At 32.1% G+C, this 24,919-nt stretch overlaps 1 protein-coding gene across 1 annotated transcript; it reads right to left on the bottom strand.

Moving 5' to 3' along the window:
* Nucleotides 1–1,622: 1,622 nt before the first annotated feature.
* On the bottom strand, nucleotides 1,623–23,957 carry LOC120768338 (inositol-trisphosphate 3-kinase homolog). Its single transcript, XM_040094990.1, has 4 exons — nucleotides 22,876–23,957; nucleotides 5,871–5,963; nucleotides 3,312–3,433; nucleotides 1,623–3,184 (listed from the first exon to the last, which is right to left on the bottom strand). Exons 1-4 carry the CDS (start codon nucleotides 23,347–23,349, stop codon nucleotides 2,368–2,370), a joined length of 1,506 nt encoding a protein of 501 aa, XP_039950924.1. The 5' UTR covers nucleotides 23,350–23,957; the 3' UTR covers nucleotides 1,623–2,367.
* Between the last annotated feature and the right edge of the window lie 962 nt (nucleotides 23,958–24,919).

The following is a 24,919-nucleotide window of genomic DNA, read 5'->3' as shown; positions in this document are numbered from 1 at the left end:
TCTCCGTTTTTACTCAAACCATCGCTTGTACGGACTGACGGATGGACAGATAGTCACTTATGTTTGTATACTATATAGCTCTGTATCAATATTTATTTATGTTTAGTTTTACAAGAAACCGTTAGATGGCCAAAACTGCACAGGTTTGTACCAGATTTGTGCAAAAAGCATCTCGAAATTAGAACTTTGGCGGGCTACGTGTGTTTGTTTTTCGATTGTTGCGTTATGTTGGTACTCATATCCCCCACTTATGTTGACAAGGTCGGCCATTTCAATTTCGGTATGAGTCGTGTCGCACCAGAGTTTATGCTAAAAGTGCTCACTTTCGACCAAAACCGACATCGCGTTGACATTGCTCAAAAGATGTTGAACTCAGTCCACAATGACACAGATATGCTGAAGATGATCATAACTGGTGACGAATCATGGGTGTATGGTTATGACTTCGAAACCAAAGCTCAATCATTCCAATGGTATAGCAGCCGCAGCTGAGAGTGTAAACGAATAGAAGAGATTCGGCGCACTTTGCAGCAACTCGGACTGACGTATGGAATGACTTGGCACATTTTACGTCGAGATCTTAAATTGTAATCGGTCGACCTTCCCAAGCGACATCGCTCTATGGGTTTTTGAAAAGTTCCAGGAAGATCCGACGTTTTCGAGTCAAATTTTATTTAGCGATGTGGCTCTTTTCTGATTCAATGAGAATGTAAACAAGGAAAATTGCCACATTTGGGACGAAGATCAACCTGAAGAGATTCAAGAGCTGCCATTTCATACAGAAAAAATCATCGGTCCATATTTCTTCAAAAATAATGCTGGTAAGGATAAAACCGTCAATTGCGATCGTTATCGTGCCATGATATCTAACTATTTGATGCCTGAAATTGAAGCTAGTGATCTCGATGACATTTGGTTTCAACAAGACGGCGTCACTTCCCACACATCGCATCAATCAATGGATTTAACATAAGAACATTTCTGTGAGCAGATAATTTTACGTTTTAGGCCGGTTGATTGGCCATCAAGATCGTGTGACATCACACCGTTAGACTTTTTCGTGTGGAAATATGTAAAGTCTAAAGTCAATGCGAACAATTCCGCTTAGATTCAGACCTTGGAGTAAAACATCACGCGTGTCATTCGCCAGTTACCAATCGAAATGTTCAAAAGAGTCATCGAAAATTGGACTTGACGGATGGACCATCTGAGACGTAGCCGCGACCAACATTTGAAAGAGATAATCTTCAAAAAATAACTGCCAAAGAATGTTATTTCGAATGATTATAAAGACTCCCCATTCAATTTGAGGTTTCTGTGGTTTTCTTAAAAAACGAGAGAGCCTCGAAATGGATCACCCTTTAATTCAACAATCTTTGAAGTATTCTCTATCAAAAAAAATCGTATAATTCTACAGTTTCTTTCATTTTTTATACTATGCTTTGATGATACTTATTGTCGGCCACACTGTTAATTCCCCAAGACCCTTCCATTCCTCTCAGCGATGTTCAACCTTGCATTTTTCAATTAAATACAAGTTGTTTTTTTCAAAATTCAAGTACAATTTTTATTTCATACACATTTTTCAATATCCTTTTTTATTAATATAAAAAGATCGTAAATTTAAAGCTTAATTGTAAATAGGATTACACATTGATGTATTTTAAGTAACTTTCTTGCCTATAAAATGACAGCTGTCATATGCTTTAGACATTTAGACATAATGTTCGCTTATAAGCGTGTACTAAAGCAAAATTCCTGTTTTTTGTTACAATTGCAGTTTACAATTAATGTTCACATGATATTTTATACATATATATACAATTTTTGAAAATCAAGCAACTAACTAGAAATACTTTTACATGGTTTTTATACATATCTAGTAACAAGTTCTTTGAGGACAAAGTCTTCTGTAAATATGTATGTAAATGATTTTAAGAACGTGATTATGAGGTTTTTGTTTTTGTTTTTGTTTTTTACTTTAAGGCTTTTTTCCAATATGGAAAATACAAATGTCAGCAAGTAAAGTAAATAATAATATACGTTAAAGTAGTGGTGATGAATCAGGTAATATGGGTGTATGTGTGGGTGTGTGGGTGTGGCGAAAATGTTCGTTTAAATGCACGCAATGCAAATCAGTCTTATGGCAGTATAAACACAAACTTAAACTATACAATGGATATTTTTCGGGATTAAGGAAAGATACATGTAAGTTTTATGTAGAATTTTACGTTTTCATATTATTTTTACCCCCACTAATATGAAAGTAGAAACGTCAACGCTTCTTTAACCAACCAATTATAATTTAATTACAGTTATTTGCTAATTGCCTGCAGCACTGCTGCATTTTGCATTATGTGCAATTTCTTATATTTGTAAGCATTTCCGACTGCCATGACTCGCATAAACATTTTCAAAGGCATTGATCAGCTCATCCATGCCTTTGAGTAGGCCCTCCTCACAGTTACCGGGTATCCATGTGGCGCGATGATTTACATTCACACCCGCTGGCAGTGGTCGCGACTTGGCAAAGTCGATTAACCAAGCGCCCACCTTATCATCATCGTAAACGATGAAAATGCTCGAGCCAACCACCTCGTGTCGCTGAAAGAATGCCGACTTCTCCATCACCATACGCATATGTTTCAGCCGCTTGATCAGTTCCTTGGTAACCGTACGCTTTGCGCCGAGAAACTGTTCGATAGTTTGTGTAATTTGATCGCTATTACGTACCGTCTTAAGATCTTTAACGGGTGGACGACCGCGTAGACGTAACGCTTCGATGCGAAAACCTTTCGATTGTGATGATGACATCGATTCGCGGAAAAGCATATAACGTAGTTTGGTAATAGCTTGCACCGACTCCTCTTCGGCTGTGGGCGCCAATGGATCGACTGCGACCATTTTCTTATACAAATCCGGACGCAATGTCTTGTTGGTCACTTCGGATTCGAGAAATGTGCGACAACCCATTTTAATATCCATCACACAGGGATCCTTGAAGCCGGTCAACAGATCTTGTAGTTCGATAAAGTTTTCGCCATTCAATGCTTGTGCACCGTAAAATTGCGGCACAATTTTGGCTGTTTGCGGCTCCTGTGTGAGTAGCTTGTAGGCGAGCACCTCATTGTCGGCCAGACTGGCGACGCGTTTGCGCACAATGCCGGCAGTTGTAGGGACAATGCTGTAAAGGAGAAAAAAGCGGGTATGAGTAAAGTTTGTGTTATTGCTAAAGAGATGCCATATAATTGTATAGGGTTTTCGCAATATCAGCAGTGGCATAAATAAAAAAAAAGTTATGAAATATTTACCTTTCTGGGTGCCCGGACAATTGCATCCAACCTGGCGGCTTGACGTTGGCGTTAAAATGCTGATTGTTTTGATTGTGTTCCAGCAGCGCGGGCGTTGCGGGCGCACTCAATTCCAACGCGTTCTACAAAGAAATAAAGCAAAATTGAAATACTTATATATTAGTTGTTTACTTCAAAGTTTTATAAACAGACTTTAATAAGTCTGACAAATCATAATAAACCTCAACACAGCTAATGCGTTGATAAGTGGCTGGCGATAGGAAAGCCAGGCAGCGCTGTATTTATGTATGTATGTTTGGGTATGACTGGCGCCAAATCTATAGGCATTTGTTACATTTAATCAAAATTTTCGAGGGCGCCATAATCGGAATGTCAACGCATGTCGCCAATGAAGCGGCTAGACGACAGCTAGACGCCGGTAATTTGTGGATTGTTTAAGTGCGTTTATTAGAAAAGCTTGTAGATTTGTGATTTGCATGAGATGATATTAAAAAAATATATATTTAACTTCAATTAAAAAAAAAACTTTATTTCAAATGTTAGAATCCTATTAAAAAAGTATTTTATACCTAACATCTGTTTTAAAACTTCGAATAACCAATTCCTAGCTAGGAATGAGGTATTACCGCGCTTAATTGAAATGTCAACACACAACTAAACGGCGAACAGCTGATTGTCAATTCTATACACACTGTTTACAACAGCATCAACAAAAGGGTATGCTTTTTTTATTTGTTTTAAAGGTCACAAGTGACGCAGTTGAGCGTTGCGCACAAAGTCCGAAATTTGTTGTGCAAGGAAGTGTAAGCACCGCGCATTTTTAAATTAAAATAAAGTTGAAGAATAAAAGAAACGTTAACTACGGCTGCACCGAAGCTATAATACCCTTCACAGTTGCACTTTTTAAAGCATTAAAGGGTATATAAAAATATTTAACTTGTTTTTAAGCGGTCAGTTTGTATGGCAGCTACATGCACTATCAGTCTGATTTGTCATATGTATATTTATGGAGATCGTAGCCTTGACTAAGAAAATAATCTATGCCAAATTTTACGCAGAAATCTTGTCAAATAAGAAAGTTTTCTGTACAAAAACTTGATTTTTATCGGTCACTTTGTATGGCAGCTATATGCTATAGTTGTCCGATTTGCATAAAATTTACGCAGATTGTAGCGTTGGTTTGTACAGCAAGCTATGCCAAATTCGTGAAGATATTTTATCAAATTCAAAAGTTTTCCATACAAAAGAGCAGTTTCCAGACAAACGTCAAAACATTTGAAAGAAAAATCGCTCAGCGGCTTGGCTTGCTGTACTTCTTCAGTCGTTTCAAAATGAAGAAATGTTTCACGCGCCCGGCGCCTGATGCGAATGCTCAAAATGACGCGCATAAGTTCCATAACCTTTAATTGAACCCCACTTGGTTTAATATTGCCGCTTTTTCGGGTGCTTTTTATGACTTTTGCTTTCATTTTTTATATGTCTTTTTATTTCTTTCTTTAATGTTTCAAATATTTTATTTTATTTCTTTCTTTAATTTTTTTTCGTACTTTATTTATTTTTTTTATTGCCACCCAAAGTAAGTCACTGCTTCACACTGTCTTCACACAGCTGATTGTCAGTCAATAAATGTCAATGAACAACAATTAACCATATTAATTGTTGCTAAAATGTGTGCAGTGGCAGCAATTGCGGCTTTTTGCAATTTTCAGTAGCGCTTATCAGGAAATTTAATGTGTTGTTTAAGAAACAATTTTAACGCACCGCAAAGCGTGTGAAGCCCAGTTTGAAAACACAAATGATGCAATTGCGGTGTGTTGGCAACATCACTTGCTTTGCAAATACTGAAAGGCATTTGACATTTGCTTATCAAGTTTGATTATTTGTGCTAAATATACGACAAAATAATGCTAAAACTGAACTTTTCGACTTTTCGAATTGTGTTTTGAAACATATTTCGCTGTTGGCAACCCAGCTTGCTACTCGTGCGCTTCAGCTAAAGCGCGCAGTGGTAGGATTGCTGCTGTCTGCCTGCCGTTTTGTTGCTGCAAAGCAGGAAGTCAAGTCTGCGCTTTTATTGTTTGACATTTACAGTTTAAAGTGTTTAATATTTTACTTTAATTTTCGCGCTTTTTTTTGCACCCTTGCAAGCCTTTTAATTTAAGTCTTGCTTCATGATCGCTTTCTTTCGCCTTTAATTTTTAAAATTTCTTTAAAATGCTTTTTTTATTGCCTGCTGGTGTAGCAAAAATGTGCAAAATTATATAAAGTGTGTGAATTTTTGCGCCTGTGTGCGCGGGCAGCAATAAAATTACAGTTTTAATCGCATATCTCGCACGCCGCGTTTATTCACTTTTTTCGCGCACGCAATTCAGTTCTTTGGCGCGAGTGACGTATGCTGTGCATACAAACATACATACATACATATGTACAAAGTTGCGTAGATATGAGCTTGTGATTTAAGCGCATGGAAAATTTTTGCATTTACTGTGTTAATATTTATTGTAGCTAAACAAAAATATTGATTTAAAAAATATTTGCTATGTATGCGTAAATACTTACGATGGCCAGAAATTTCAATAATGACATGCGATGAGGCGGCAGTATATCACGTTGACTCAAATAGTCGTTCATATAGTTTTCAAAGTCGTTTTTCTGCAAGAGAGTAAGAAAAAATGCGCAAAATTAGCAATTTGTTTGAAAAAATAGTTAGGAAAATAAAAATATATATACATACATTTAACAAAAAAAAAAATTCAAATTCAAATTCCCAAAATAATTTTTGAAAAATATTATTTACAAAAAAAATTAAAAAAAAAATATTTTAACAAAAAAATAATTTAGATAACTAGTTTTTTCACTAAAAAAAAATTTTTTTGAAACAAACAATTCAGGCAAAAATATTTTGGAAAACAAATTTTCTGACAAAAAAAAAATGTTTTAAAAAAATGTTTTGAAAAAATTCCGAAAATTTTTTTTTTAAATTTGTTCAAATATTTTTTCAAATAAATTTTATTTTTTTAACCTTTTTAAAAAAAAAAATTGTTTGAAAATTGCTTTACAAAAAAAATGAAAAAAAAATATTTTAACAAAAAAATAATTTAGATAACAAGTTCTTTCACTAAAAAAAAATTTTTTGAAACAAAAAATTTAGGAAAAAATATTTTGGAAAACAAATTTTCTCACAAAAAAAAATGTTTTGAAAAAATTCCGAAAAATTTTTTTGAAAATTTTTCAAAAAATTTTTCGAAATTTTTTTATATTTTTGTTTTAATTTTTGTTGAAATATAAATTGTTTAATTTTTGATTTTCTTATATTAATATTTTTTGTTTCTAATAATTATAATAACTAATTTCTTTAACAATATTTTCCAATGCGCTGCTACTACCACGTCAAACGTAAGACGCGCCCACATCTAGTTAACTCAACCGTTACGCTGTGTTTAACGCATTCAACTGCGCCATCTTCAACACAAAACAGACCAGTATTTTATGAATGTCGCGTATCTGGTGTATTTTACCAGGAGAGCATATGGCAGTTTGTCGCTTATCAGTCATATTTTTTTTTTGGTATTTTTTATATTTACTGCTTGATAAGCAATGATAAAAGTTTACAACACCAAACAAACACGCCGAAAATCGCTACAAACTACATACTTATGTATACTTATATAAAACAACAACAAAAGAGATAGTAAACGACTTTTTCAACACCCTTGCATGGTGGGGACAAGACACTCGACAGCATTTTGTTAGATTGTGAGATTTGAAAAACAATTACCAGCAGAAATGTCAAAACATGTTGTGCGCTAAAGTGTGTGATGTCAAGCGTAAAAGGCAGTAGATACATTTATAAAAAAGTGAAATATTTGATTTTAGCAAATCATTAAATTTTTTTTCATCAAACGCTTTGTAGCGTGTGTGGCTTGTGCTTGAAGAGCTTTAGGGAAAACCCGAAACTACAAAAAGTTGCCGAAGAAGCTGCTAAAGTGCCGCTTGAGTAGTAAATACATGAATCTTAAGTGGCGAAGTCTCATTGATGAAATGCTTTGAAGCACATACGCATGTGTGCTTGACAAGCGCAAGTAGAAAAATGTAAAACAGAAAGAAATTAAGATTAAAAAAGGTAAATAACGAAATTTCAAAATATAAAAAAAAAAATTAAAAACAAATTAAAACAAAATTTAACAAAAAAAATGAAAAAAAAAATAAAAAATAATAATTTAAAAATAAGAAAAAATTAAAAAAATTATTTAAAAAATTAATAAATTAATTAAAATTTAAAATAAATTAATTAATTAAAATTAAAAAAAAAATTATAACTAAGTAAAATAATTAATAATAATAAATTACAAAAAAAAATTAGTTTAGTTTTACACAAACATTCCACTTATACAATAAATAATGCACTAGCAAGCTTTCACACTCGCTGACGATCCTCTTTCATTCATCAAACTCGCAAAAAGCGATAACGTCAATCATTTGATTAATGCAGTGCTTATGGTGCTGACCCAAAAAAAAAAAAAAAAACATATAACAAAATAAAAAAAAACAATGAAGAATGGCAAAAAAACTAGGAATTATTTATCACCACGATTTCCGGTGTCTCATAAAAGTCGCTAGTGATATATGTACATAAATGATTGAATCGTCATGCAACTTTTATTAGATACGAAAGTAGTAACCCAATGACCCAAAAAAGTACTTGAGCCATTCATACGAAGTTCAAAAGAAAATCTTATTCAATGTAAAACTGCGTCAAAGACCGAGTGATTCACGAATTTTGATCGTAAGTCGGCGTTTAAACGATTGAGCGGTCATGACACTCGGTTAGCTGTTAATACAACACATACATACATATTTACAAACAGTTGTATAGTAGTAGATAATTCATTGAAGCTTTAATACGTCCATCATATGTAATGAAAGTTTTTGAGAAAGTCGAAAATAAGAGGAATTTTCGTTATTAATGAAGTTCATTGTTGAAGTTTTTTAGGAAAATTGTCTGTATACCATATAAGCGAAATCGTCGTCAATTTTAGAGATATCGAACTGAAATTTTGCGAACATTCACGTATTCCCGAGAATATGCTCATTTCTCGGAATCGTCGATATCGGTTCACTATAGCATATAGCTGCCATACAAACTGAACAATCAAAATCAAGTTATTGTATGGAAAACTTTTTTATTTGACGAGATATTTTCACGAGATTTGGTATGAATAATTATTCATGGAAAAGGTGTAATCTCTGAAGAAATTGTTCGGATCGTAACACTATAGCATATAGCTGTCATACAAAGCGAACATTCAAAATCATGTGTTTGGGTGGAAATTTTGTATTTGTGGAGGGTATTATGGACGTAGGGGTTTTGATATTTTTGGTGTTGTTGTGTTGATAATTAATTTGATATTTAATGCTTAGTATGTTGTAAATATTTATTATATAATTATTTAATCACTGCTATTAATTAAAAGGGTTTATTGGCAAACCAGCTGTTAGCAATAAAACATATAATAGATAATTAATTAGTAAAATGCAAATTATAGAGTAGTTCAATAAAAAATATACACATATAATTATAACACATAGCTGAAAGTGACATTAAAACGGCTTATTTATTGCGCGCCTGCTTTCTTCACGCCACTGTGTGCCTAGGTCGAGTCTAACAAAATCAGTTTTCTAGTCTGCTGTCAGTTCAAATATGTTAATTTGCTGAAATTCTATTCAAAATTGAATTTTGCTTCAGTTGGAAAAATGAAAATTTAATAAAATTAAAAAAAATACTATAAAATGACACGCTTATTTTTTATTTTTGTTCAAATATCGTCACAACGGCAGCTTTACGCCAGCTTAGCGGGGCGTTTATTAGCATAAGCCTTTTCAAATATTTGCCTCAAAGTAAATGCGTTGATAACCTCTGCTTATCGACGCTCACTTTTCGCAAGCTCATCTAAGCCGGGTAATTAACACGGTCGAACAAATGTTATGCACATAATTGAGGCTAAAGCTTGCTCAAACAAATTGCAAAAAAAAAAAAATCACTAGAACCAACAGTATATTGTAGGGTTAAGGTATTTACTACTCGAACTTTTCCACTACCTTAATTTTTATGGCTTATTTGAAAGTACAGCAAGCAAGTCAACGCCTTACAATTAACGTTGGGCCTCTTGCGATGTGCACAGGCTTTATCTCCTTAATTATTTGCGAGGCTTAAATATTTATACAAGCTAATAACTTTGTTTGATCTGCGTTCAACGGCACTTTTCATTCATATAAAACGCTTTTTGTGCCACATACTCACGTGGACATAATTGGTTGTTTATAAAAATTGTGCGCTTGGCTTTTATTCTTATTGTTTCTATTGCTGACTAATATGTATACTTTTAAGACTGACTGTAATGTTGAAACTTTAAAAAATTAATGATTTTATTTTTTAGTAATTTAGTTCTTTTCTTAATCAAAAAAGCACTAAAATACTTGAAAATTCAAAATTATACACAGATTCTCAAAAGCTGTTGGTTTACTGTCTAATGTGACATTACCGCTGTTAAAGTAATAGAAGCTGTAAGCACTTCCGTGAAGCGTGTGCTGTATTAAACAGTGATTCAGCATCGAGTTAAAATAACAGAAGCTGTAAATGCTGCTGTAAAGCGTAACATTTGCTCTAATAAATAGCTGTTTCAGCTTCTTGTTAAAATAACAGAAGCTGTAAACGCTGCTGTAAAGAGTAACATATGCTCTAATAAACAGCTATTTAAGCAGTGAGAAGTATTATAATTATCAGTAATGACTATTTAATTAAGTAAGTGACTAGTAAATTAATGGTATACATTCTTCAAGGCAAAGCTCATAAAACAGTTTATTTTATGCTATAATAGTGTGGTTAAGCAGTTTTCTATGTTGGAAAAGTTTGCTTTTTTCTGTGCTATACATATTTTTATATTTATTTTTTTTTTATCTATTTTCTATATTTTATTATACATTTAAAATATTTTATTATTTTTTAAATTTTTTATATTTATTTTTTTATATTTTATCATACATATGTATAAAATATTTCGTTATTTTTAACATTTTTTTTATATATGTATATTTTTTATCTATTTTTTCTAATTTTTTTTATAATTTATTATACATTTTATAATTTATTTTTTAATTTTTGTAATTTATTTTTAGAAATTCTGAAAATATTAACCACCAAAACCGCACCGACTTTTCAATACCAAATACAAAACCCTGCTGGTTTTGTCAACATTTCAAAACCTCAATGCGTGTTACCGACATTTAGTCTACACATTTTAGGCTTACTGACGTCAATAGCGACCTTAATTCGCTATATCTTTTCGGCGCAATGTACAGTGTGTTAGAAGTGACATGATTTGAGAATAGACAACCTGTTTGGTGAGATTTGTCACATCGGTTGCTTCTGCTTATATTGTTCGGATGCTGCCGTAGTATAAGTCGAGTTTTCGAAAACCCGTTGTGTTACTATTTTTGCAGTATTAATGAAAGGTTGGAAAGTACAATGGCCGGCCAGCCGGTTCAGGGAGATTAAATTATTTATTAATTTTGTATATTTTAAAAATAAATTTCTTCAAGTGTCACACGACAAAGGCTTGTCGAAAGTATTAGCAGCCAACAATTAACGTTTTAAGGCTTCGAAAGCTTATTATATTTTTAGCTATGAGCTAAACTCAGACAATGAGTTGCCAGGCATACATAATTTTCAATTTTTTTGCTTACAATTTTTTATTATCACCAAAAAAATTTATTAATTTCGGGCTACTGTGGGAACTAAGCAAAATCGCCATGCATTAATTAGCATCAATTGACGTATTGTGCGATAAAAAGTATTTGTATATTATGCCCAAAATATGCGTTCAATGACTAACTGAGTCAATGCGGTGCGACATCAACGGGTGTCACTATCTCTAATTTATAGGGGGAATTCCGTGCAGCAAACATTTTGACAAAATATTTGTAACAAAAAATTATGTTATACAAATGTTTAGCTAAAAGCTAAAAATTTCCAATTTGAAATGACAATCGAAAAAAATATTGTTTTTAAACTTGATATTGAAATGCTGCAGCAGCTGTAACAATAATCATACAAAATAATTGCAAAACAAAATGCCATCACGTATAGCATTCTCATTACCTTAAACTTATTGTGTATTTATACAAACCATTTGTATGTGTGTGTGCGTGTTCAGTGTGTGTCTAAAAAATTTGCATAAAAATACCATAATAAATTATTGAAAATTTATACAATATGCTCGTGAAATTGTTGCTGGTTTTGCCTTTTGTTGACGTTTTAATGAGTTTTTTGTTGTTGTAAATATATAATATAGTATATTTACATAGAAAGTTATTTTTAGACATTTAATGCTTATTACTATTATTATTAGCAAGCAAACCACATTTTAATGTTTATTTAGTTGTTTTTCGACAAGATTTCATAAGCGCCAACATTTGACGTTTCATGAAGTCATTTGTGAAAAAGCGCTTAATTATATTACGTGAAAAGTGTTTAATCATGCTTGTATTCAAAATAATATGCCAAGTCAGTTAGTTGATGATAATTAAATTTGCGTAATTATACTTAAAATTGCATAAAAAGTGAGGTTATAAAAGTTGTTTTTTTAATAAGCGCATGCTGGAAGTGTTTATAATATTTTATTTTAACCAATTACATTATTATTTCGCAAATTTAACCCCCTTGTATAATTTCTGCTTTTTCATTCTTCTTCATATAAACTCTACAACGAAATTATTAATCGATTATTAATGGAAATCGATCAAATAAAGTCAGCCACTAGGAAAGCAAGTTGTTACAATTAAGCGAGTAAATTGAATTTTAATTTCAAAAAACTAGAAATAAATAATAAAAATGTAAAATTTCTAGTTTTTAACGTCCTGTTTGTTTAGCAGACGATTATTAACATAACTTGCTCGCGCGAAGGCGGATCTCCTAGTATTTGCACATTAGCAAATTTTGTTTGCCAACAACTTGATATAATGAAGTTTATAGTTTATACAATCAATAAACTATAATTTTTGCTATTTTATGCTATGCAAATATCAAATATGTATATAAACTATTTAAGTTGGAATCGTAGTGTGCGAGTTTAACGCCTCGGCAAGTTCTTTGTTGACTGCGTCTGACATAAAGTTGGCTAACCACGCTACTCAAAACGTAGAAAACGTAAAATTTTATTAATGAACTGCAACGTGATGCGAATTAATTAATAATGGAAAATAAAAATTAACAACAAAAATGCTAAAGTTGTATTGAACTCATAAGAGATATGTATTTAGCTTGTGTGGTCGATAAATGAAAATTATGGCAAGACTGGTGTGTTGTTTGTAAATAAGAAGCGCGAAAAAAGTGTGTGAAAATAACATATTTAAAAACTGAATAAAAATCAACACATATAGGAAAATTAACAAAAAAATGAAAATAAAATAACAATAAAAATAAAAAAATCAATAAAAGAAAAAGATTTTACAAAATAAAAAACCGCGCAATTAAAAAAACTACCAAAACCAAAAAGATTAAATAAAAAAGAGCATTAAAAAATCCACAAAAGCAAAAAAAACAAATTAAAAGAAATACAAAGAAAAAATGCAACAAGAAGTCAGCGTTGAAATCGGCCAAAGAGGATGTGGCGCGCATAAAGTGTGGACTCAAAAGGAAGCTGAATGCAGGCACGTGTGTTAAATGTGTTTTAATATGTGCGTAAAAAATCGTATTTTATTGTATAACATTAATTCGAGACGCAATTTTCAGCGCTAACCAAGAGAAATCAGCGCACTCTTCAGACGTGCAATAGTTTTTTTTTTTAGAAAATAGCGTTTTATACACCACGTGTCTAGTGGAAGTTTCGTGCTTTGCCGTGTCAACATTGTAAATATTACATATTATTTCAAAACAACAACAGTTTGGTTGCAAAAATTACCGCATATTAATCACGAAATCGTTTTTTAAATTACACTAAATTATAGTGCATGGCAATTTTGTAAACATTTTTGCGTGACACGCGGTCTATGCACATTTTTACATTTTTTGATGAAGATCAAAATATATTTATACGTACATATATAGTATATTAGACATACATTAAATGAAAAAAAAATCTGAAACTTTATTACAAAAATTAAAAAAGAAAATATAAAAATGTATCTGCAGCAAGCAAATTTCGCCCGTTTGTAGGGGAAGTGTCACTTACACATCCGTCAGCTGTCAACCATCAGCTGTTCATATACGAGATTTGTCAGCTATGCGCTTATAGTAAACCAATAATGTACGTAAGTTGTTGTAGGCGCGTTCAGCGTCGGCGTACGTCATTGGCACGTCACTCGTCTGCGTATGCCTGTGAGTAAATGCGTGCGCAGCGTTGCTATTTGCATGTGCGTTTGCGAAATGCATTTATTAAGCTCAGTTTAGTATGCGCATCTACGTGTGCTACTTATGCGCCAGCAATTTGCAATTGTAAGTGCTACAGTTTTTAGCATAAAGCAAATTTATATTTAACTTAAAGCGCGTTTTTTCGTTAAATTTTAAGTTACAGTTGAGGTTTTCACAATTTGCAGCGAGAAGTGACACTAAACATAAAAAACAGCTGTTCAGTTTTGTTGTTTTTTTGTCGGACAAATGTCAACAATCAAATGATATGCCCAAAAATTTAACCATACAATGTCAAACATTTTGAATATCAAATGATATGTCAAAAATCTTCAAGTGTCAAAAAATTTGACAGCTAAATGCTAAAAATTTTGGGTATAAAATTTCAAAAATGTTTACTATCAAATGGTATGTCAAAGTGAAAAATAATTGCTTCCATTTTTGGCAATAAAATGTCAAAAGTTTTGACTATCAAATAGTATGTCAAAAATTTTGACAACCATTTGTAAAAAAACTTCAAGTGTCAACAAATTTGACAAACATTTATAAAAATCCTTCAAGTGTCAACAAATTTGACAGCTAGATGCTTAACATTTTGCCAATAAAATGTCAAAAATGTTTAAAAACCAAACGATATGTTCAAAAGATTGAAAAAAAATTTATATCAATGCAATGTCAAAAAATGTATCCCCAAATGTAGAAAATTTTTATAAAATATCAAAAACCAGTACTAACTCTTATACGCATATGCTATACAGTTAAGCGGAAAATTTTAATGTATGCACCTGACGCGTCGCTGCTAATTACTGAGTCTTATTATTAGATTTTAGCAAAGTATTAGCAAAGTAAATCGCTGTCAATTTGTACTTACATATTTACGTATGTAAATCCGTTTGACGTTTGCGAAAGTGATTACCAAGCTATTGAATAGCAATTAAAGCGCTATACTTAAATGCAAATAATTTCTTTAGTATATTTTGTTGCTATTTCACACGATAACGGGTTCATTCTTAATACATACTTACGTACATATTTTTTATATACTCAGCTAACAGTACGCGTAGTGCGCCTGACCTTGAGTTTGTAGGTGCCTCAGCTAGTAAAAAGGTGCAAAGCTAGTTTTACAACAATGTTACATGTGGCAACGACACAACCCTGACATGTAAAATTTTGTGTGTAATTTTTTTGCTGTAATTTTCTGAATTTGCTGCAAGTTCTAGATTTTAAATGGCGTTTACTAGACGACTTTTTAAAACTTGCGAAACTTGCACACTTCTTCATTTTGGTTGCCTCGCCTGTTGATTTTTTGCGTTTTTCGCATTTTTCGCATTTTTCTTTGCGCTACAACATAATTGTTGCTTAAGAAACTGTGCTAACAACGGCTTATTGCTATTTAATATTTATAAATTTTATATTTAAATTATTTGCATTGACGTCAGCATGCGCCACATTGTAGTCAGATAGACCCTCCCTTTACATCCAACAGCTTGTATGGTAGCTTTGTTTTGCGTGCTAGCGTCAGATCGCAGTCGCTCGCTGTATTAACTGTCAACGCATTTTGTTGAGCGGCACACGCTTTGAAGTTGTGCTTTACTTCGGCAACCGGTTAACTGCCGAAAAGTGTGCACAAAATAGTGGCGGCAGTGGAGAGTAGAGTAGGGCTTCAAAATCTCAGTTTTCAAAGCGCTTCTTTTGGCATACGCTTAAATAGTGCAGCCGCATGCGCTTTCATACATAAAACACGTCATCTGGACCGGTTCAATGTACCGCAAGCGACGACTTGTATTACTCAAGCGAACATTTTTTTTATGTGTCGCTCGCTATTCCAGACAAAGTGACGGGCGCTTTGCGGTTTTGGCATTAAAACACATTAATATATTTTTACGATTGTGTTTTATGTGTTTTATGTGTTGTTTTTGTATTAATATTTTTTTTACAATTTTTTTTCTTATTTATTTTTTGTTTATCATAGCCAAACCCGTTTCAGCATTAAGTTAAGTGCTAAGTTCGTTGGGAAGAAGTGTGTGTGCTGTTCGAAAGCTATTCAATCAAGTCAAGCCGCAATTGAAATTGACGTTGTCTGCTGGCTGTCAAGCAGTTTGAATGACTGTTTTATTATTTTAAAATTTATAGAGAATATATGCTAAGCACTTTAAACATTTGTAATGTAAAAATTAAATACTAAATCTTTCATTAGTGGGTTTGAAAATGTAGCGTTTATTAATGGCTGAGTAATTGGTTTTACTAGAGCGAAGCTTTAAGCTTAATACCAATGTAAAAGCTCCAACGAAATATTTATATATTCGAAACAATTTCTACCGTTATCTTACACAATAGTCCATAATAATAATAATGATAGACGAGGTCTCCGACGTTTGCCTTCCTAACACAAAGCGCATGCAACCTTGTGCCCCCCACAAACTTAGCAAGCTTTTTAAAATCGTGCAGCAATCACTTTTCTTCATGTTTAATACACTTTATCAGATAAAATTCAATAATAAAGTGATTTGCTAACAACAACAGCTGACATTAACATAATTAACAAGCTTTAAATGGCTTAAGTAGCTTTTTTGACATGCTAATGTGCCTTAGACAAGTACAAACGAGCGGTAAGTACTCTATGTTATGGCAGAAGACCTAGTCAAATATTTATATACAACTAATTTTTTGCACTTTTAGCAATGAGTTTAGTGTTGCTTTCAACTTTTGGCACGAACCGTCATGGAACAAGCGCAATTGCATCAAGTTCAAAAGGTAGGTTGAGCGTTAAACAGGCGTTAAGCCGTTTATAAGTATAATAATTATTTATAAGACGAGTGTGTGTGCGGAGTTCATGAACTCTGGCGAACGCGGCCAAGTGTGAGAATATCATGCGTACTGTCAACTGTCAATATGGGCTAAAATGTGAATGCACTACCTTGTTTGACAGTTGAATGAGCGTGTTGAAATTTTTGAAGTGTGTTGGTGAGCAGAAAAAAGTTTAAAAATATTAAAAAAAAATCAGAAAATTAAAAAAAAACATATTTAAAAAAAATCGGAAAATTAAATATAAAAATAGCGAGAGAATAAAGAATTGGAAAATATGAAACAAATAAAAAAAAATTTAATAATAAAAAAAATAAAATAAAAATATATAAAAAAAGTAATACAGATTTATACAAATTAATAACAAACGCCAGACTAAATCGCTTTGAAAAATAAACAACCCGACACTGCAATAATTTAATGTATGTGCATTATTGCCGGAAATACCCAGTCTGCGCAGGCGTTCAACGGTATCATAAAGCCACTAAATAAGTGCAAACGTGCAAATAAAGGCCGTCAAAATGCCTTAAATATATTATAATCATATGCATATAAATGTTTTGTTATGATTTTGCCAAATAAAACTGACAGCAGTGTCATTCAACTGCAAGCGGCAAACATATTTCTTAAAAGTATGGTAACTGCTTTACCGACCGCATTTTATTTCGCAACTTGCAATATTTGCTTGCACAACAACGTGCATGCTACAGTTGTCTGTCACCGGCATGTGACAAATGTCAATTTGTTATAATTAATTGCATGAACACATGATGTTTGACGTCTGTCAACGCAGCTGATTTACTTTTATTATATATAAGCCTTAAATATTTATTTGCAAGCGAGTTTTTTTTATAATAAAAATTGTTATACCATTGCTGTTTGCTTAATTTATTGTAATGTGAAAGGTGTAGACAAATAAATTTATTACATCACTTGCGCTTACATGAAAACACAGTGTAATTAGAGCGAGCGCAATGAGAACGGCTTATAATGAAATCGATACATTTGCATTCATATTTTGTGCATAGAAAACGAAATTTTTAAGTGACAGCATTCAAAATTCTCTTAATTAAATACAAATATGCACACATCAATCATTTTTATTTCGTTTGCTTGCGCCATATGTCATTGACATTACATAAATGTGACAACACGAGCGCAACATCATTGCCGGCCACGACGGCGCGCAACTAATAACGATTTATAATGCTGCCGACAAATTGAAAATTTAATGAATGAATTGTATGTGTTGACTTATTTTAATTGATTTGTCATACATAAAGTTTAGTGGTCTTTATTGCTACCCTTTTTTACGCTAAATAAGCGTATAATGAGTGAATTTTCTATAAATAACAGACAGTTGTATTGTCAAATGCGTTTATTGAGTGGCGCATTGTCTGAAATTGTGTCATGTGTCAATGTGGTGACTGTATGTACATACATATTTTGTTTATTATGTGCGTGAGAAAAATATATTATTTTGTAGTTTTTTTTTCCAGAAAAAAAATGTTATTTTGTAGTTTTTTTCGAGAAAAAAAAATGTTATTTTGTTGTTTTTTCGATGAAAAAGAATATTAATTAAACATTAAAAGTTTTTTTTTTTATATTTTAGCTTGTCAAAAAAACCGTTTAAATTTCTTAAAAGTTGCCAAACTTAAGTACTTTTTATTTTTTTAGAATATTTAGTTGTCAAAAACACGTGTTTCACTAATAATCTACATAACCTTATCTTATCAGTGGTCAAATTTATAAAAAAATATAGAGAAAAAATCTGCAAATCTATAAAAATATAAAAAAAATTTATGAAATCATACAGCAAGCGCAATTCATTGTTTCCGATTTTATTTTTTGCCTCAAAACTAGCTTGCCATCTTATCAGGTGTTTTGGTGGTATTTGAAAAATTCTGCTGCCGTCGTTCACCAGCGCACTCAATTGTACATTATTTGCCGATAAGCTATATCGCTTATATTTGTGTGCCATATTAGTAGTATGGGGGTGCTTCATATGCCAATAAGTATTCATATAAAAAATACTTATAAGCACTTTGAAGGTAAAATTATTTTAAATATAGCAACTTTTATGACTTCTATAATTATTATTATTGCCAGCGCAACTTTGTGATAACCTCACTTGCATTGTGAAGTATTCATTTACTGCGTGATCACAAACTGGATTTTTGCATGTGACATAATTTTTGTTACGGCGCGACACGCCTCCATGCCTCCACGACTTTCATGATTTCAGCGTGTGTTGATTGCGGTACAAATTTACGACGAAGTTCGACTTTAAGGCAATAAAATATAATGGCGTCTAACGATTCGCAATAGCTGCGAAAGGAAAGTGTGAATTATTGCAAAGTATTGAGTAACGGTTAAATCTTTACATGTACGGTTACTTTTCCGATTTATGATAAAGTGCGACTTTCAGGCAACGGAATGTGTTGGAACCCAATCAGCTGTAATAAATGCTGCTGTGAAGCGAGAAAAATTGCAAAGTATAGATTAACGGTTTGAGTTTAAATGCAGCGTTGTAATCGAATGCCTTGTGTTACCAGCTTTCATTAAGTCACACTTGGCTACTAATCAGCTTTTTTCCAAGACTTATGCAATTGCATGGTTTAACCTAGTCTTCTAATGCATTTGTATATATATTTTTTAATTTGTAAATGTTACAATTAGCCATTCATTATGCAAATATTTGCACATATTTTCAACTGTTTTGCAAGGCAAGCATTTACGTTCATAATGCCGCCGGAATTTCCATTTTCCACAAACAGGTGTACCGGTGTCTGCGTTGGCTTAGAAATCGCTTGTTTCAATATTTTACTGCTGCTTGTATAATATTTCTTCAATTATACTAAAAACAGAAGCAGTCAAAGTGTTCTTGAAAAGCTGTATTTCATGCTTTACGTTGTCGTTTGTAATAATTTCCAAGAAATCGATAACCACTTTTTCAAAAACAGATATCTGTTAGTCACTAAATGCTAGTTCATATAAATTATTTCTGCAAATAACCCGCAGACTTTCTAATTGATTATGCATAGGTTAGCGCTGACGTTGTTTCACCTTTAATGGTGCAAGAGAAAACCGGATATCCGCATACCTATTTCTTTTTTGCCTTTGAAGGTAGGCAAACATAAATCTCTTTTGGTGAGCGCAATTGACGTCACTACAAAATTGACTACCGTGAGACTGACGTCGGCAAACGAATTTGCAAAGAAAGTCGCTCCAAACGCGATGAATATAAGGCAAAACTATATAATTTTTTTGTCTTATATGCTAGTTGCTATGCACTTTTGTCCATGAATGAAGTGTCTGGGCAAACAGTGTTAGCGAAGTCAATAAAGAAAGCCAAGAAAGTAAGAGAAGTGAAAACGACGTAAAAATTTTGGGGAAACTCTAGGTGAGTAATGGTTATGGTAGGCCTTTAAAACAAATTAAAAAAATGCAAAAAGAGAGTTAGTAGAGCGTAGTTATGAGAAATAGCATGAAATGAAAATAAATGGAGCGATTTGATGAAACAAAAACCAAATGACGTAAATGAAGTTGAAATTTTTTAGTGATATGGGTAAGTAAGTAAGTAGAAAAGGTAGGTAAGTAAAATAAAAAATGGAAAATTTTTAATGAAAGTGGTAGATGGAAGTCGAAAAGGTGGGTAAGTAAAAAAAAAAGTGGAAAATTTTTAGGGAAAGCGATAGATGCAAGTCGAAAAGGTGGGTAAGTAAAAGAAAAAGTGGAAAATTTTTAGTGAAAGCGATAGATGCAAGTCGAAAAGGTGGGTAAGAAAAACAAAAAGGTGGGTAAGAAAATTTTTATTGAAAAGGGTAGCTGGAAGACTAAAAGGAAGGCAAGTAAAACATAATAAGAAAGGCGAAGCTATGTATTAGATATGAAAAGTAATACGTAATAAAAGGAAAAAACCGTGAAGTTGTGCAACAACAAATGCTGATCAATAGTTTATTAAGCTAAAGATGAGTCGTGGGGGCAAAATAATGGAAAAATAAAATAAATAATGCCAAACATAAAATAAATAACGCAAAAAAAACTGAACTAAGAACGAAAAACAAAATTAAAATAAATAAATTAAAATGAAAAACTAAATTAAAGAAACAGAAAAAGGTACAAGCAATAGCTATTCAAAATATTGAAAACAATTAAAGAAAGTTAAACAAAAATTCTGACAAACTGCAGATTTAGGGCGCCGAAAAATTTCCAATTTTTTGTTTAAAAACAAAATTCAAGAAAATTAAACAAAAATTTTGAAAAACTACAGATACTTTGCGCCGAAAATTTTCCGACTTAGAAAATATACACTCAAGAGGAAAGCAAATAAGTAATTGCTTGTTTAAAGCGCAAGGTTGAAAATAAACAAATATACAGAAGAATAAAAAAAAATTAATTAAAGCAAAAAATAACAAAACTTAATAACCTCTACAAAAACAGTCGAGAGTTCATGCAAAAACACAAAGCAAAAATAAAAGTTAACACCTTGAGAAATGAAAACGGCAAATCAAAAACAAAAGCAAAAAAAATACTGAACTTCCCACAAAACGTTACAAAACATGGCAGAAAAAATAAACAGATGTTAACACCTTCAAAATAAATAACAATCGGAATGAATATAGTGCAGAAATCTTTGCAAATTATAAACAGTTTAAAAAGCAAAGGCGCAGTGCGTACATTAATTTCAAGATTTTATAACGGAAGCGCCTGAACACATACATACAAACATACATATACAAATTTATTAAACACAGACGGGGCGTTGACGGCGTTTTCGCTTTTCTTACGATTTGTCTGCATACTTATCTGTCATACGTTTAATGAATTTATGATATGAGTCATGAACTCAGGCGCCCGGCTCTTAAGCGGCTTTTGCCGCATTTATATATATATATGTACATATGTTTTATTTATGTAACTATATGTTTACAGAGCCCAAAAGTTGCCGCTCTAGGGTCTATTGGATCGCTGTAGATATGAATGAACAATGGGCAGTCGATTTGAGTGACAGACGCCGTGTCGACAATATTTGTTTGTACAGTGTATACAAGCGTGATTGGATATACTGAACTGACTGCATGAATTTTTGTAATATTTATTCATTTATTTTTTTTTTTTATTTTATTTTACTTTACTTTTACTTTTATTTTAATTTTTGTTTTTGTTTGGGAAGCGTGTGATTTCGAGGAATGTGGAATGTAAACAAATTTATAACAAATTATTTTTTTTTGGTGGCATTTGTGTAATGTATTTGGTTGTCAGAAATGCGGAAAATTTTGAAAAAAAATTAAAATATTAAAATTAAATTAAAAAATTAATCTAAAAAATAAATAAATTATAATCTAAAAAAAAAAAATAAATAATAAAAAACAAATTAAAAAATAATATATTATATTGGAATGTGGAATGTAAACAAATTTATAACAAATTATTTTTTTTTGGTGGCATTTGTGTAATGTATTTGGTTGTCAGAAATGCGGAAAATTTTGAAAAAAAATTAAAATATTAAAATTAAATTAAAAAATTAGTCTAAAAAAATAATAATGAATTACAATTCCAAAAAAAAAAATAATAATAATAGTAAAAAATGAAAGAAAAAAATTCAAAAAATATATGTACATATATATAAATTCTGCTTTTTATTCTAATATATTGTCAGGTATGCGGAAAATTTTGAAAAAAAAAAATTAAAATATTAAAATTAAATTAAAAAATTAGTCTAAAAAAATAATAATGAATTACAATTCCAAAAAAAAAAATAATAATAATAGTAAAAAATGAAAAAAAAATTCAAAAAATATATGTACATATGTACATAAAGCTTTTTATTCTAATACATTGTTAAAAAAATTTAAAATTTTTTATTGTATATATTTTTTATTGAAATTTCAGGTAAATTTTTACTGTTTGTGTCTTTTTCGAAATATTACAACTTTGTTTTTGAAATTTTAGAAACTTTTTTGAAATTTTAGCAATTTCAATTTTAAAAGTCTGTTGAAGTTTAACGATTTGTTTTAAGGTTTCAGGGAGTCTCGTTTTTAGGAAATTTCGTTTCGTTTTTAGGAAATTTCAGATTTTTTTTAGGATTCTTTTCAAATGTTTGAGAATTTTTTTGGAAAATTTAAGAAAGTTTTTTTTTTGGAAATTTTATGTTTTATTTTGGAATGCAAAATCTACAAATTCCAGCAATGATTACATACACCTACATTTCCAACAAATTTACGCTGATAAACACTTCCCCGCCCACAAAACTAAAAATTAACCCCAACTCCACCATTTTGCGCCACCTTAACTCGCCCTATCATTACATAAATACGATAACATACACTAATGAACCGTTTCAAAACTCACCTCATTATTATTATTGTTGTTGTTATTGCTGCTAAGGCAATTCTCTTGCATTTGTTGTACAGTATCCACATTGTTGTTGTGCTTGCTGTGTTGCATTGCGACGCACTCATTAATATTAGCGCCATTTGTTGTGATACTGTTGTTATTGTTATTGTTGTTATTGTTTCTACTGCTGCTGCTATCCAATGCAATCAATTTCCACAATTGTCTCAAGCCAATATTATCCACGCAGGAGAAGCGTAACTTCTCCGTTGACCACGCCATGGCGGCGGCGGCGACAGTAGCTGCGGCAGCGGCTTGTGTGGTCGTCGTCGTTGTGTGATGCGAATGCAAATGGTGGTGCTGCTGTTGGTTGTGGTTGTGGTTGTGGTGGTTGTGAGGATGATGATGGCTGCGGTGTTGATAATGATGTGCTGTGGTTGTTGCTGTCTGTGTGGCGTGTTGTTGTAGCAGTGTTGAAGTCATAGTTTCCATATACCGTTAAGAAAACAGAAGAATTGCGCAAAAAAATTAACTTTTTTGCTTTTATTTGTATTTGTTGTTTATGTAAAACTGTTGGCAGTTTTAACGTCACTTCACCGTTTCAATTTAGGTTGCTGTTGTTTTTGTTAATTTCTCAGTGTTTTCTGAGTTTGCACAATTGTTTAAGAACTTTTTTGATTTTTTGGAAAATTTTTAATTTTTGTAAATTTTTTTTTCAAATACTTTTCACGTAGTTGCGCTCACTATGCACTTTTCAATTTTTATTTGATATGTTCCCAGCAATAAGTCACGTTTATTGCCGTTGTCGCGTACACTTTAGCAACCCAAAAACCGGTTTTGCCAGTTTTCACTTTATATTTGTTGCTTTTCTGTTATTTTATTGTAAATCTTTGCAATCTATGCACAATGCGCATACTTCGATTCCGAACTTTTTTGCAAAATTAATTTTCTAAGCGTTATTATTCTTGCTCTTTATTAACGCGCGTCACTCATGTCATGCTTTTTTCATACGCTTGCATTTTTTACTTTTGCTCTTGCAATAGAATTATTTTGAATTCTTTTCTAGCGTTGCAATTTGTTCGAGATCTCACGGTGAACTGGTTTCCGTCGCCTCTGCGAATACCTTTATATTAGCGAGACTTTAATGTTGGCTGCTCAGTGGCAGCGTTAACAGTGCTGAGTGCGCGTGCGAGCGAACGGCGATCGTCTGCTGTTAAATACTGTCTGTTAACAGGCGCGTGGGCAGCGAACAGGCGATCTATGTATGTACTTATAAAATAAAGTAACGAGTTTTTAAAGCGTCTTAAGCCTGGTGTGGCCGAAGGAAGCTACTGAAAATAATTTTAGGCTGAACAGAGTACATTAAGTTTGTAATGTCCAAAAGGAAACGTTGGAGATCCTATAAAGTTTATATATAAACGATTAGCAGGCTGAGTCGAGTCTCAGTTTTTGAGATATCGTTCGAAAATTTTGTACACGCCCTTTTCTCCATAAATAAGTGTTCAGTTGAAGAAACCACCTATGTACATATGTATATAGCACCAATATAGCATATAGTTGCCATACAAGTTGATCGATCAAAATCAAATCGTTGTATGGCAAGCTTTTTTATTTGACAAGATATCTTTACGAAATTTTGTTTGAAATATTGTTCAAGGTAACGCTATAATATTCGAAGAAATTTTCGACTACGAACTACTATAGCATATAGCTGTCATACAAACTGTGCCATCAAAAATCTAGTATGGGAATTTTTTTATTTGTGTTATGGTTTTAAATAATTAAATTATGTATGTATATAGTATTAAGCATTAATTTTTAATTGGAGCGCAGTTTACGATCGTCGATTGGCGTGTCATTAACAGCACGCTGTTAATTCTCTAGCCACTATTAATGAAAACTCTCACACTCGCTATGAGCTTTATGTTTCAAAATAATTGTAAATAATTTAATAAACGCTCAGCGCTCTCTACTACTAAATACTCTCCAGCCTTTAATACTCGCCAACCATAAATACGCTTCAGCCTGAAATACTCGCCAGTTTTAAATACTCTCCCAATTA

The sequence above is a fragment of the Bactrocera tryoni genome, chromosome 2 (assembly GCF_016617805.1).
Source record: "Bactrocera tryoni isolate S06 chromosome 2, CSIRO_BtryS06_freeze2, whole genome shotgun sequence".
Classification (NCBI taxonomy): Eukaryota; Metazoa; Arthropoda; class Insecta; order Diptera; family Tephritidae; genus Bactrocera; species Bactrocera tryoni.
This window is presented reverse-complemented; position numbering and strand designations above follow the sequence as displayed.